The sequence below is a fragment of the Oncorhynchus mykiss genome, chromosome 2 (assembly GCF_057628025.1).
Source record: "Oncorhynchus mykiss isolate SJ-2025 chromosome 2, ASM5762802v1, whole genome shotgun sequence".
Lineage (NCBI taxonomy): Eukaryota > Metazoa > Chordata > Actinopteri > Salmoniformes > Salmonidae > Oncorhynchus > Oncorhynchus mykiss.
The window spans coordinates 45390512-45405835 of NC_143023.1; the positions used below are offsets into that span (position 1 = coordinate 45390512).

General features: G+C 43.6%; 1 protein-coding gene across 26 annotated transcripts in view; it reads right to left on the minus strand.

Annotated features, from left to right (window-relative positions):
* LOC110490556 (alanine and arginine rich domain containing protein) overlaps positions 1–15324 on the minus strand; it is a 157212-nt gene that overhangs the window by 19309 nt on the left and 122579 nt on the right. For 15 of the 26 annotated variants that reach the window (XM_090200866.1, XM_090200901.1, XM_090200833.1 and 12 more), the window contains 14 exons: positions 14608–14754; positions 12378–13161; positions 10122–10306; positions 9182–9334; positions 8412–8587; positions 6477–6570; positions 6044–6070; positions 5447–5524; positions 5037–5171; positions 4295–4407; positions 3056–3200; positions 2285–2440; positions 1968–2102; positions 200–435 (listed from right to left, as the gene is read on the minus strand). In XM_090200866.1, coding sequence (XP_090056992.1) covers positions 200–435; positions 1968–2102; positions 2285–2440; positions 3056–3200; positions 4295–4407; positions 5037–5171; positions 5447–5524; positions 6044–6070; positions 6477–6570; positions 8412–8587; positions 9182–9334; positions 10122–10306; positions 12378–13161; positions 14608–14754 — 2564 coding nt within the window. Of the gene's footprint in view, positions 1–199; positions 436–1967; positions 2103–2284; positions 2441–3055; positions 3201–4294; positions 4408–5036; positions 5172–5446; positions 5525–6043; positions 6071–6476; positions 6571–8411; positions 8588–9181; positions 9335–10121; positions 10307–10671; positions 13162–14607; positions 14755–15324 lie in introns of those variants that run through there. The other 11 variants (XR_016486878.1, XR_016486868.1, XM_090200850.1 and 8 more) reach the window with 2 other exon arrangements.

The following is a 15324-nucleotide window of genomic DNA, read 5'->3' on the forward strand; positions in this document are numbered from 1 at the left end:
GTGGAAATCTGGGAGGATTTGACAGGTGTAAGCAATATGGTAATAGCGCCACTTGCTCGCTGATGGGCTAGGAAATAGTCTCTCCATGATACTTACACCTGTCAAATCCTCTCAGATTGCCACAAGTACATAGGGTGTAGCGTCTAGGGGTCATTTTGGGATTAGGACCTAGATATATGCAGCCAGTACTTGGTCTCACCTCTCTAGTTTGACAGCCAGGGCCTTGCGGAGACGCAGCTCCTCAGTGTAGAGCTCCCGGTAGCGATCCAGCTCTGTGCGGGTGGAGTCTCGCAGGCTCATGCTGTCGTGCTGTGTGGAGTGCGCTCTGCCCAGCTCGCCCTCCAGCTCCCGGATACGCTGCTCCAGCGTGGAGCGCAAGCTGGCCTCGTTTGCTGCCTTGATCTGCTCCAACGCTTCCTGGGACGCCGCCTGGGTCTGAAGGAGGGATGTGTTCAACAGGCAGCAACAGGAATGGGTAAAAAAATGTGTATACACACTCTCACCAAGTGAGTGCCATTCATCTGTTAATTAACTGCCAGGCAGAAATGGAAAACCAGCAGGACTAGCAGCCCTCAAGGACAACTTCCTTCCTTGAGGAAATCACTGATCTAACACGGTAAGGCTGATGATAGTCACAGGCTAGAAACCATGTTGAAACCTTTCCACGTCATTATTTCAAGGGAGGGAGGGAGGGAGGAAGGATAAATGTTTTTATTTTACCTTTATTTTACTAGGCAAGTCAGTTAAACCTCTTCAGTCTACCCCCTACTTTTTCGAACTTTCTGTTAAAAATCGCGCAACATTTCAGCGTCCTGCTACTCATGCCAGGAATATAGTATATGCATATGATTAGTATGTGTGGATAGAAAACACTCTGAAGTTTCTAAAACTGGTTAAATCACGGCTGTGACTATAACAGAGCGTGTGTTTCATCGAAAAGCGCAAGAAAAACTGGTCACTGAAAACTGAAAAGAATATCCATGCGCCACTTGCATGTATTGTTTAAGGGACACCAAATTAAATGGGGATTGCAATTCCTACAGCTTCCACACGATGTCGCCAGTCTTGTCAATTTCCTGGGAGTCATTTCTTGGTCAAACAAAGGATAGAGATTCCATTCCATCCGTTCTCCGACAGGACGTCTTGGAAGAGAGATTTCCCAAACATGATTTGAAGACATGGAGCTATTGAATACACATCGCCCCGTGTTCAATTTGATAGATTATTAACGTTTACTAATACCTAAAGTTGGATTACAAAAGTATTTCGAAGTGTTTAGTGAAAGTTTATCGTCGACTTTTTTAATTTAAAAAAATGGCGCTGCGTTTTGAAACTGTGTTTTTTTCTGAATCACACAGTTTCCATAGATGGATATTTTGGGTATATATGGACCGATTTAATCGAAAAAAAAGACCCAATAGTGATGTTTATGGGGCATATAGGAGTGCCAACAAAGAAGCTTGTCAAAGGTAATGAATGTTTTATATTTTATTTCTGCTATTTGTGTAGCGCCGGCTACGCTAATTATTTTGTTTACGTCGCCTTCAGGTATTTCGGGGTGTTGCATGCTATCAGATAATAGCTTCTCATCCTTTCGCCGAAAAGCATTTTAAAAATCTGACTTGTTGGCTAGATTCACAACGAGTGTAGCTTTAATTCAATACCCTGCATGTGTGTTTTAATGAACGTTTGAGTTTTAACGAGTACATTTAGCATTTAGCGTAGTGCATTTGCATTTCCAGGTGTGTAGTTGAGAAATCTGCGTCTCAGGTAGGAGCAAGAAGTTAAGAACAGATTCTTCTTTTCAATGACGGCCTAGGAACAGTGGGTTAACTGCCTGTTCAGGGGCAGAACGACAGATTTGTACCTTGTCAGCTCGGGGATTCGAACTTGCAACCTTTCGGTTACTAGTCCAACGCTCTAACCACTAGGCCAAGTTCTAGAATGTATCTTGTGTCCCCCCCCACCTGTAGGAATAGGTTGACCTCCTCCAGTTTCTGTCTGATCTCCTGGCGCGCCCTCTCCTCTGCGTCTTGTCGGTACTGATCCACCAGGGTCTGGTCCATCACCCCCGACTCCACCTGCCGCCGCAGGCCCAACAACTACAATACAGAATATTACTTTACTAATAGACCTTGTAAATGCTTTACTTACTGAATATTTTACATATTAAAATGAAATACTTCATTGCACAGCCCTTTTTGTTTTTTTTGTTGACCCCCCTGGGATATGAACCGCCGACCTTCCGGCTACTGGATCGTCTCTAACCTCTGGGGCTACCCACCTCCTCCTCCAGGTGCCTCTTGCTACGCTCGAGCCGCTCGTTGCTGCGGCCCAGGCCCTTCAAGGAGGTCAGTTTCTCCTTGAGCTCCCCGTTGACCCTCTCCAGCTGGCTGCAGCGAGACACTTCCTTCTCCAGCTGCACCGACAGGTCATCCACCTGGGGACAGAGGGTCATTGAGATGAGAGGATGTGTATGAAGTGGTGTAGGGTGAAGTTGTCCCTAAATGCTGATCTTGGACCGGTTTTGCATTTTCCAGATTGGGAGAGCAGAAGGTGATCCTAGATCTATACCTTGGGGAAACTTGAACCCAGAGCTGTATGAAGTACAGGGTTGTGTTCATTCGGAACCAAACAGAAGAAAATAACCTGAAACAGGGAGGACTACCTGGACTTCTCTAATAAGACACATTTTTGTTTTAAGTTGCAAAACATTTAAAAAGGTTTTCCGTAGCGTGCCCTAATAAACACGACCCAGGAAATTGTAGAACATGAGATAAGATAGATAAGATGTCAAATAAGAGGAAGATAAGGATCTGTGTGGGTCTAAACTTAACTTGATGAGTCGTCAATGCGTCCCAAATGGCACCCTAATCTCTATATAGTGCACTAGTACTTTACTTATTATGTCCATTGCACACATTTCCAGAGGAGCACAGATTCGAGAGTCAGCAGCAGTGCAGCACCCTTGGAAGTGAAGTAGTAGCACACTTTATAATGAATAGGGTGCCATTCGGTACACATCCTTGGTTTCAGGATCAATTGGGCTTAGTACCTTGTCCTTCATCCTGCTGATGTCAGCCTCAGTCTGTCTGTGGCCCATCTCCCCTCTCATGCTGCTCATTGGCGATCCAAACTCAGCCCCGGCACCGTCCTGCTCCCGCAGCTTCTTCTTAGCCGTCTTCACCAGTGTCCGCAGCCTGTACAACATTCCACACAGAGACAGATACACACATATAATCTTAATGACACATGGGTCGTTCCACCAATTTGGTTCCTTGAGTACTGTAACTTGGAGAAAAATATTTTTCTTTGTTTCACTTTATTTTAACATTGTATAAAGAACACAACGTAATAAAAATATATCATCCCATCCCATCTCTTACTATACTATTAAGTGCCAAGTAAAGAAACAGGATTGACGATTTAATCTTAAAATCAGCCATAAATCCTCTTGTGATAGGGGAATAGAAGCTTGTTGTCTGCAACAGCATGGAGGGGCAATTGAATGAAAGCTTCACAATTGTTAAAAAAATGTTGATTGTTAAAACATTTCTTGCCTGCAACAGTATTATGCTCGACCGTGTTCCACCACAAAACGGTGAAAGAGTGTAGAACCAGCTCACCTGCTTTTACACTAGGGTTTGACTATTCTTTTTAAAAATAATTAAGGAATAGTTTCATCGTATTAAAACAAGAGTTCAGTAAGAGGGTTAAACTTAAAATGAGGGACAGGTGTTTTTTGTTACCACTTATTACATTAAATAAATAATAGTCAGAAATGACTGTCAATGCTTTCCAATGAAAGTGAAAACCTAGAAGTCACACAGAGGGACATGTCAAAATGCTACATTTTTGCACTTTAGCAATTCTTTATTCATATAAAAAATCTGATTGAATTTTCCATGCGGTCTATATTAAAAAGGGCACTACATTTAATATAACAAGCATTTAAAATGTCTACTTAAAAGATCAAAAGGCACTAATTTCATAGAACGACCTAGATGCACTAGATCAGTCTGACTGATCAGACACCGAAACATCACACCACTGATGGGAAAAACCCCCACATCTAACTCACAAACCCAGACACACAAATCATATCACAAACCTATAGACAGCAAAACACATCTAACCCATAAACACAAGGCATCGGCTAACTCACAACACACCCACAGAGAGGTGCACCAGACAAAAGCCGGGAATGAATGCGCTGGGTCTACTTTAATTGGGCTCTATAGTAGTACTACCGTCCTGAGGAGGGTGCTGTGAAGAAGGGAGGTTGTACTGTCACCTGTACATTTCTTTCTGTAGTTCTGTGTTTCTCTTCATCTCCTGGTCCAATCTGGTGTCCACTGACTTTTTCTGCTCCCCTATCTTCTTGGCCTTCTTCTTCTCTAACTCCATCTGGAACACACAGGACAAACAGGGATGAAATACTGAAGTCTTATTTTTAATCTTCATCCAGATAAGTCAATTAAGAACAGATTCGACCTGTCAACAATGACGTCTTCACACACCCCTACAGTGTAATAAGGTAGATTAAGGATGTGCATCTTTCCTTTTCAAGACGATTCGATACGTATCTAGATACATGGGCTCCGATACGATAAGTTTTGAAACGACTCGGTGTGATTCAGTTTGGTCAACTGGCAGCCCGCGGGCCGGCCCCATTTTGTAGGCCAGCGGATCAATCCAGTTTTTTGGAACTCAGTCGGATTCTCAACTTACTGTTGAGCGTTAAAATAGTAGAATAGTAGAAAATCACTTATATCTTAAACATTTGAACCGGGGAGCAATGCAAATTGGTGAATCCCTATGGTAGATCCCTTTATCTGTGGCTTTTTTTCTATATGGCCTGTTGAATTAGACGGTAGTATTGTGACTTTCGACATAAAACATTCAATAGAAGCGATGCTGGGGATTGTTTCTGAACAGGGCCTTGGTTTAAGGCAGTGCTTTTTATGTTCACAGGTGAGGTGTTAATGGCCAGCTGTGCGTTTGTGTGTATGCCAGTGGTCGTCTTGATTGGTCACCTGGCTGCTGAGCTCTCCTTTCTCCTTCTCCAGCTCAGCCAGACGCAGACCCAGCTTGGAGCGGCTCTTCAGCTCCTCCTCCCACAGCGCATGGGAGTCCTGGGCGTTATGGGACAGCATGCTTTGCTTCTGCACCTGAGGGTAGAGGGGTAGGGTTACGCTACTAATGTAGAGCTGAATGTTAGTGGTCCATATCAAGACTAAAAACGAAAACCCTTTGCCCGTCTCTGAATTTGTGAAGCTAAACACGTAAAGATATATTGCGGGGCACCTGGCATATTGAGTTAATATTTTTGCAGCGTTGACATATTAGCGCAAATGACGGAGAGATGTGGTATGTGGAAGCATCTTTAGACGATGAAGACACAATACAAATTTCAACAGAGGAAGTAGTAAAGTAATCAACCAACCTCCTGACTGAGCTGGTCCTCCAGGGTCATCTTGCTGCACTGCAGGCCAGTCACCAAATCCTCCAGACGGTTCCTGACCTGAGGGTTGAAGAGTAGAAGAGTGATGCAACATGTGGACAAGAGATGCGGCTCCTCATCCAAATAAGATAGGATCAACTTAATTGTCCCAGAGGAAGAATCAATCCCGAAAAGACACAAGAGGGAGAAAATAAATAAATACATCCAAAGCATGTAACACCATGCAGCTCTAGAGAGAAACAAAAAAATAGGTCCCAGACCACACCGAGATGATATACCGGTATAGGGAGAAAAAAGAGATCAAAAGACCTCCGACTTGCAAAGAGACCACCACCAATCAAAAACAACACAACCAGAAGAAAACTCAAAGACATTTATAAAAAAACAACTCATTCAAGCAATGTTTTTGAATTTCTGGTGTAGAAATAGTGCCCAAACGGCAGATCAAATCTAAAAGCAGTGGCTAAAGTGTAGGGAGTCTTGATCATTAATTTATTTTTCCTTTTGAGGGGATCTTTCTTCAGAGAAGAAAATCAAACGCAAAGAAATGTATACAGCTACTATGTCTGAAATACCAACCCCTCCTCCTGCTGCAGAGTCAGATGGCTGTGAAGAGATTGAATACCTTTAAAGTCAATATTAATTTAATTACAACTAATTTACCCTTATATCTCCTGTAAAACAGTAACTTCTCTACTGTAAATTATAATTTCATGTCATAGCATTAGTAAGACCACAAAAAGACAGCCAGGGCTTATAAAGATTAAAATCAGCACTAAAGTATAGTTCTGCAAAGTTACTCAATGTTTATTTACCTTGAAAGGCAGTCTCCCCTTGTCCATAGACTACTTTCAAGATAAGTCAACAATATGAATACATACATTCTCTGAAATAGCCCTTTAACATGGCACATTATATCTAAACATGGTGCTTTTTCCCAACCCTATGCAAAGACCATATGGAAAACTGACTGGGGGATGAAAATGTTTGGATGCAGATTGACTAGACTCACCATGGCAGAGTCTTGGACTCCTTTCTGCAGTGCCTCAATCTTGTTGGTCTGCTGCTTTGCTGCTGCCTCCAGCCTGGCATTCTCAATCTCCAATCTGCAGTCACACAACATTAATACGAAAGTCACAACGTTCACATTCCTATAGTATGTAGTCATATTCAGAAACAGTTTAATTTAACATTTTCCCCCAAAAAATGACAGATTAAATTTCATACAACCCTAAATTGGTGACTGAGTTTGTGTGCGTGCGCTCACGCTTTTATGTGAGAGTACAGTCGTGGCCAAATAGTTTTGAGAATGACACAAATATTAATTTCCACAAAGTTAGCTGCATCAGTGACTTCAGATATGTTTTGTCAGATGTTATTATGGAATTCCTTAAGTATAATTACAAGCATTTCATAAGTGTCAAATGATTTTATTGACAATTACATGAAGTTGATGCAAAGAGTAAATATTTGCAGTGTTGACCCTTCTTTTTCAAGACCTCTGCAATCCACCCTGGCATGCTGTCAATTAACTTCTGGGCCACATCCTGATTGATGGCAGCCCATTCTTGCATAATCGATGCTTGGAGTTTGTCAGAATTTGTGGGGTTTTGTTTGTCCACCGCCTCTTGAGGATTGACCACAAGTTCTCAATGGGATTAAGGTCTGGGGGGTTTCTTGGCCATGGAACCAAAATATTGATGTTTTGTTCCCCGAGCTACTTAGTTATCACTTTTGCCTTATGGCAAGGTGCTCCATCATGCTGGAAAAAGCATTGTTCATTACCAAACTGTTCCTGGATGGTTGGGAGAAGTTGCTCTCAGAGGATGTGTTGGTACCATTCTTTATTCATGGCTGTGTTCCTAAGCAAAATTGTGAGTGAGCCCACTCCCTTGGCTGAGAAGCAACCCCACACATGAATGGTCTCGGGATGCTTTCCTGTTGGCATGACACAGGACTGATGGTAGCGCTCACCTTGTCTTCTCCGGACAAGCTTTTTCTGGATGCCCCAAACAATCGGAAAGGGGATTCAGAGAAAATGACTTTACCCCAGTCCTCAGCAGTCCAATCCCTGTACCTTTTGCAGAATATCAGTCTGTCCCTGATGTTTTTCCTGGAGAGAAGTGGCTTCTTTGCTGCCCTTCTTGACAACAGGCCATCCTCTAAAAGTCTTCGCCTCACTGTGCGTGCAGATGCACTCACACCTGCCTGCTGCCATTCCTGAGCAAGCTCTGTACTGGTGGTGCCCCGATCCCGCAGCTGAATCAACTTTAGGAGACGGTCCTGGCGCTTGCTGGACTTTCTTGGGCGCCCTGAATCCTTCTTCACAACAATTGAACCGCTCTCCTTGAAGTTGTTGATGATCCGATAAATGTTCGATTTAGGTGCAATCTTACTGGCAGTAATATCCTTGCCTGTAAAGCCCTTATTGTGCAAAGCAATGATGACGGCACGTGTTTCCTTGCAGGTAACCATGGTTGACAGAGGAAGAACAATGATTCCAAGCACCACCCTCCTTTTGAAGCTTCCAGTCTGTTATTCGAACTCAATCAGCATGACAGAGTGATCTCCAGCCTTGTCCTCGTCAACACTCACACCTGTGTTAACGAGAGAATCACTAACATGATGTCCTTTTGTGGCAGGACTGAAATGCAGTGGAAATGTTTTTTTGGGGATTCAGTTCATTTGCATGGCAAAGAGGGACTTTGCAATTAATTGTAATTCATCTAATCACTCTTCATAACATTCTGGAGTATATGCAAATTGCCATCATACAAACTAAGGCAGCAGATTTTGTGAAAATGTATATTTGTGTTATTCTCAACTTTTGGCCACGACTGTACTTTAGTGTTTGCTTGTGTGTGTAAGTACAAGTGTACCTGTGTTCCTGCATGCTGTTGTGTGTGTGTGTGTGTGTGTGTGTGCGCGTGTGCATGCACGTGTATACCTCTGCACTGCCTCCTCCAGCTGTTTAATGGTGGTGTCTGAGCCTGCAAAGGCAGACAGCACCTCCTGCAGTTTCTGAGAGGCGGCGACCACCTCTCGCTCCTTCTCATCTAGACTGCTCTTCAGAGCTTTGATGCGCCGCTCCGCCTGAACGTACTGGTCCTCGCTCTCCTCCAGCTGTGAGGTAGCAAGTTCACAGAGTTAACGTGATTCCCTATTCTACTTGACAGACAATGACATTTGTTCTGCACAATATATTTATATCTGAACATTCTGATAGAATAGGGAATCATGCTATTATATCTGTCATATCTATTCTATACAATACTTTCAATCAAGGTCAATCTTTCAGAAGGTCAATCTCAGGTCACTAGCATCACTGTGAACATCGTTTAACCTATTATACATTGAACCATAGTTCTTACCGTAACCCTAACCCGGTCAGTAGCCAGCTGTACACAAAAAAATCCAACTTCATCAGTGAGCTGTCTAATCTAAGACAGGTTGATTGATGCCACAGCATCCACCACCAGCCAGTCTACATTGGAGAGACTGTAGATACCATCACCTGCCACAGGGAGGCACTGTCTCACTCCTACCAATATGGCTCCTTTAGAAATATAATTACTAGACTTGAACTTGAATGGGGATGTAAGTTCTAGTAAGTCTGGTTCTACAATGCTTCCAACCTTCTCCGGGGTGACGTTTCCCCAGATCTAGGATCATATTCCCGTCACCTGATCATAACCTAAACCATTTGTATTCGCCCACCTTCCCCTTAAGGCGGTCCATGTCCTTGAGCAGTCGCGCCTTCTCCTCCTCCAGGTCATTGCGGTAGCGTGTGTTCACCTCCAGGGAAGCCTCGCTCATTGACAGCTTCTTCAGTGAGTCGGCAAGTTCTTGCTGCAGCTGCCTCAAACTGGTCTGTGGGCCATGAAAAAGTAAGAGCAAAATAACGTTTTCTTTGTGAAACAGAGAGACTGAACTTTTCCGGGCTGGTAGAGAGAGAGAGTGCAGGGGGGTGATTAAGACAAGCTAATCCTCTTATGTAGTAGAAAACGGGAGGATGGGAAGCGCCACAAAACTACACTAGTAGATCATGAGAAGCGTAGGTTGAAGGTGCTCTTTGACTTGCAGCTATTAGTGGCTAAAGTTAGCTTCAGTTTGTAGTGGATGTTATAGAGGTGACGTGATTACTTATTCTACATGTCTGAGGCATGTTTGTTCTACATGAAATAGTTATATCTGTACATTCCACAGCGTAGTGTCCTGCTGAATGCTATCCTGTTCTCTATCCTGGGCCCTGTTCAAATTCTATCAAGCTGCATCCTTCCTCCATTTTGACGTGGTCACTGATTAGAAATTACTGAACAGGTGAAAACCATGCGTTTGGAGGCCTTGCATTCACCAATCTAATATCTAATCAGTGATTATTTCAATGAAGGAAGGATGCATTTTTTAGGGCTTTACATCAAAGCGTTTTTCTGTGACTCCTTGAATCCTATCTCCTTGCCTCCTTCTCAACCGTATTGTAGGAGGAAAGTTTGAGGTCCCTCCCCTTATTCTTCTCCAATACCTTTTTGATGTGAGGAGAGAGAATGTGAGGAACCCAGGAAAGATGAAGTGAGAAAGAGCCTTTATTCTACATTATAGATTTAAACCGTTCCACAACATTGTGCCTTGCTGAATGCACCCCACCCCTATATCACACCTCTCTGTCGTTCTTCTCCTCCTCCAGCTTGTAGACCTGGTCGCGGAGGTCGGCAGCCTTGGTGGCCAGCTCCTTGCTCCTCTCCTCTACCAGCTGCACACGCTCCTCCCCGTCCGAGCGCAGCTTAGCCAGCAGGTCGCCAAAGCGCTCCTGGGCGTCCGTCACCGCCTTCTCCTTCGCCATCCCTTTGAATTTAATAAACTGTATTACTCCCATGGCACTCATCGTAAGAGTAGGGGGTGTTTACACTGGTGCCCTGGCTAAATTTCCAACCCAACCTGGCTTCATTTTTATCATGGCCACCTAATCATCCCCCTCATTCCTAATTGGCATATATCTCTCCACCATGCTAGCTGTGTGGTGAGTGTTCTGGCACAAATGGTTGCCATGCATCACCCAAGTGGGTGCCACATATTGGTAGTGGATGAGTCGAGTTAATCTCAATAATTTTGAGCACCTAGGTGGAAAAGCACTTTTTCCATTTCATTATTATTGTAAATCCCCAAATGGGAACATGGATGTGTCACCAGCATGACAAAGTGAAGACATATTTTTAGAAATCTTTGCAAATTTATTGAAAATGAAATTCAGAAATCTCTCATTTACAAAAGTATTCTCACCCGAGTCAACACTTTGTAGAAGCACCTTTGGCAGAGATTACATCTGAGTCTTTCTGGGTAAGTCTCTAAGAGTTTTCCAAACCTGGATTGTGTAAAATTTGCCCATTATTCTTTTCAGAATGCATCATTGCTAGACAACCATTTCCAGGTCTTGCCATAGATTTTTCAAGTAGATTTAAGTCAAAACTGTAACTCGGCCACTCAGGAACATTCACTGTCTTCTTGGTAAGCAACTCCAGCATAGTTTTCGTCTTGTGTTTTAGGTTAATGCCACCACTATGCTTGAAAATATGGAGAGTGGTAACCAGTATTGGATTTGCCCCAAACATATGACTTTGTATTCAGGACAAAAAGTTAATGGCTTTGCCAAAATTTTTTGCAGTATTACTTTAGTGCATTGTTGCAAACAGGAAGCATGTTTTGGAATATTCGTATTCTGTACAGACTTCCTTCTTTTCACTCTGTCAATTAAGTTGGTAATTGTGGCGTAACTATAATGTTGTTGATCCATCCTCAGTTCCCTCCTATCACATCCATTAAACTCTAACTGTTTTAAAGTCAATCCATGAGCGGTTTCCTTCCTCTCTGGAAACTGAGTTAGGAAGGATGCCTGTATCTTTGTAATGACTGGGTATATTGATACACCATCCAAAGTGTAATTAACTTCACCATGCTCAACGGGATAGTCAATGTCTGCTTTTTAATATTTACCCATCTAACACTAGGTGCCCTTTGTGAGGCATTACAAAACCTCCTTGGTCTTTGTGGTTGAATCTGTGCTTGAAATTAACTGCTCGACTGAGGGACCTTGTAGATAATTGTATGTGTGGGGTACAGAGATGAGGTAGTCGTTAAAAAATTATGCTAAAATCCATGCAACTTATTATGTGACTTGTGAAGGACATTTTTACTCCTGAACTTATTTAGGCTTGCCATAACAAAGAGGTTGAATACTTATTGACTCACAGCATTTCAGTTTTTCATTTGCTTCTACAAATCTAAATGTAATTAATTTTAAATTCAGCCTGTAACAACAAAATGTGGTAAAAGTCAAGGGGTGTGAATAGTTTCTCAAGGCACTTAGTGTCAGAAGACTTAGCACTGGCGGCTGATGAAACAAGAACAATACATGATGTTGCCAATAGATTCAATAGGATAAACTTCAAGCAAATTAATTAAATTGAATAAGTTAGATCAATACATTAGAAAATCATCAGGGATCTCAGCTCATATAAAGTAACCAGTACCGATGCAAAGTGCAAGTACATAATTATAGCAACACCTGGATAATATGCATTAAAAAGCAAGGGAACTGTACAATACAATATCAACACATTAAATATCAACACATTCTTCCCAGTCAGTGGTGTCATGTCAGCTGAAGCTAGGGGTTGGCAGAATGATGTCTGGACCTCTGTCTCCTCCCATCACAAATCAAGACACAGGCTGAGGCAGGCAAGAGAGATCAGGGAGTTTTTCAATAATGGACTACTGGAATAACTATTGAAGTCTATTCAAAATTGTTGGTCTTGAGCTAGGGGATGGTGAATTCAATTGCTTGCCACTCCTAAAAGACATGGTCCACCTTAGGATACACCTAAAATACATTGGTTAAAAACTCTGCAATTGCATGCACCTTTGTTCTGGGCCTCCTCCAGCTGTTGCCTCAGCAGCATGGCCTCGCTCTGTGCCGCCGCCAGCCTCTCCTGCAGCGTCTCCTGCCGGGCGCACACTCTCCCAGCCTGCTCCCTCTCCGTCTGTAGAGCTGCCTCAAGCTCCTTCACTCGCCCCCCTATTTGCTCCTTGTCCCTCTGCAGCGTGGCGACCACATGCTCCATCTCGGCAAGCGACATTGTGACGCGGTGCACCTCATTTTCGAGGCCGTTTGCACGTGATTCTGCCTTAGCGAGTTTCTGCGACAGCCCACCCACCGCCTCGCGTTTGTTCGCTGCCTCGCCCGTAAGCTTGTCCTGGGCACGCTGGTGCCCCTCACGCTCGCGATGAAGAGCTCTTTCGGCGTCAGCGCGTGCCACCTGGCATCTCTCTGCCTCCTGAAGAGCGCCAGTCAGCCGCGTCCTCGCTGACTCACCTTCGGCTTCCAGCTGCTCCCTCACCTGGCGCTCGTGCTCCAGCCGTGTGGAAGCCACAGCCAGTTCGGCCTTGACGGCGGTCACCTGGCTGGTGTACTGGTAGACTGTCTGGGCCAGCGCCTCCTCGTTGAGTTTGAGGTCGCGCCGGGCATCCTCTAGGCGCTCCCTCAAAGCCTCGCTCTTCTCGGAGCGGCGGGACTCCTCCTGGCGACTGTGGGAGCAGGAGCGCTCCAGCTCAGCTCTCAGGGAGCTCAACTCGTCCTGGAGCACAGAGCTCTGTTGCAGCAGCTCCCTCTCTCGGTCAGTGGCCTCCGTCAACTGGGACAGGGCCTGACAAGTGAGAACAGCAGCAGAGGTGACACAGCACACTAAACATCACTTTCAATGGCGAACATGAAAAAAGACGGCAGAATTCAGTTATGACATCATTGTTCTAGCATTATCCAATGAGTTTTTAAAACTAAAGCACATGATATGGTTCAATGTGCCAATAAAATGATCTCCATCTACTTTAGTTGAATTTAATTGCCGTCATCTTGAAGCTAAAATTGGGATCATGTAAACCTTGCTAATGACCATACAAAAAAAAAAAAAGTGTAACGGTACAATACTGAGAACTTTGGAAAATTGCATGGGGCCGCCATCTTTATGCACCTCTGCTATTAGAGCCGGACCGGAATCTCTGCTTCAAGATTGTATTGATCACCCAGACTGGGATATGTTCTGGGTTGCCACTGAGAATAACATTGACGTACACTACCGTTCAAAAGTTTGGGGTCACTTAGAAATGTCCTCGTTTTTGAAAGAAAAACAATTTTTTTTGTCCATTAAAATAACATCAAATTGATTAGAAATAAAGTCTAGACATTGTTAATGTTGTAAATGACTATTGCATGTTACTGCAATACAGATAGATTGTGAACAATGCAGTTTCAGATTTACTTTAAGACTAAGTTTAATTCATTCAGCCAGCAGACTCCCCATTCTTGTTAATTAGTGTGCTTGTGTTTGATCAAACATTTCCACATAAATCTAATCCACTGCCATAGATGAAAACATTTTTAGTTTAGATTACCTTCTTAGGTAGAACTTAGTGTTTTGTATTAACTTTCGTATTTTTGTGGTTATCATGTAAATGTTCTTCAATTATGTTAATTTGAATATATAGTTAAGGGCCCAGTGCAGTCAGAATAAATGTTTTGCTGTGTATTGTGTCATATTTTTATTTCCTGATAGTTGCTGGTTGAAAATACAATCTACACAGGACCTTCTAATCAGCAGGTCTGCATGGGCGGCAGTTTCAGCTTTCAATGGTGACATCACCATGCAGTAAATTGTGCTCCTGGGTGACGCAGCGGTCTAAGGCACTGCATCCCAGTGCTAGAGGCGTCACTACAGACCCTGGTTCGATTCCAGGCTGTATCACAACCGGCTGTGATTGGGAGTCCCATAGGGCGGCGCACAATTGGCCCAGCGTAAACCGGGTTAGAGTTTGGCCGGGGTAAATAAGAATTTGTTCTTAAGTGACTTGCCTAGTTAAATAAAGGTTAAATAAAATAAATAAAAAATGGTTAATAGACTAACACCAAAGAGAGATCCAAATAACAGCTCGTTATTCCCCCCTCCCCCCCAATCCGACCCTGGGTTTATAAGCGCGGATATTGACTCTGCCGCTCGAGCATGCTTTTGGGGCACAGTCGATAGCGCGCTGGACTTCGGGCTAGAAGGTCAAGGGGTCGAGGCCTGCTCCCTGCCCATTTCATTACAGTATGTTACCTCGTTGCTCTTACTGATGGTCCTCCTGTTCTCCTCCTCGATCTGCTGCTGCTTGCGGAGGTGATTGTTGAGGAGGGTCTCCGACAAAGCTCGGGCACCTCGCTCCTGGGTCAGCAGCCTATGGGTCTCGCTGCGGTCCTCCTCCGACTAGGGGATGACACAAACACATAGGCTACATTCATACTCATTCACGTCATAAATGATGTGTGCTCAATAACAGACTATTAAAGAGAAGATATGGAGAAAGGTGTATTGATGTGGTTCTGAGTGATTGTTTATAACACTCTTATGACACCTGTGGTATGTGTGTGGCAATGGCAGAATAACATTAAAAACTCGCTAAATATGATTGATGGTGATGGTCATTTTTGCTCGCTGTAACCAACAAAATAATACATGGTAACAGGAGTGGAAATCATGTTTTTTCTGTGAATGTTGGAGTTTAATTTAATTTTGTAGACCTAACCTCATATATATGTCGAGATCAGATTGCGTTTGATATAAATTACTCCAGAGTTGGAGAAAGATTTCTGCGGGAAAGTAAGTTACATTTGGACAGTGCAGTAAAAATGTCAGGCAAATGAGCTGGCACAAATACATATTAACACCTTTTGCTCCACACCAGCAAACACTGCTATGGAGGTAGAAAGCGGAGCAGTGGATTTTGTAGACAAGGAAACGAGGGGGCACAATGAGCAAAGGAGCCACAAGCAATAT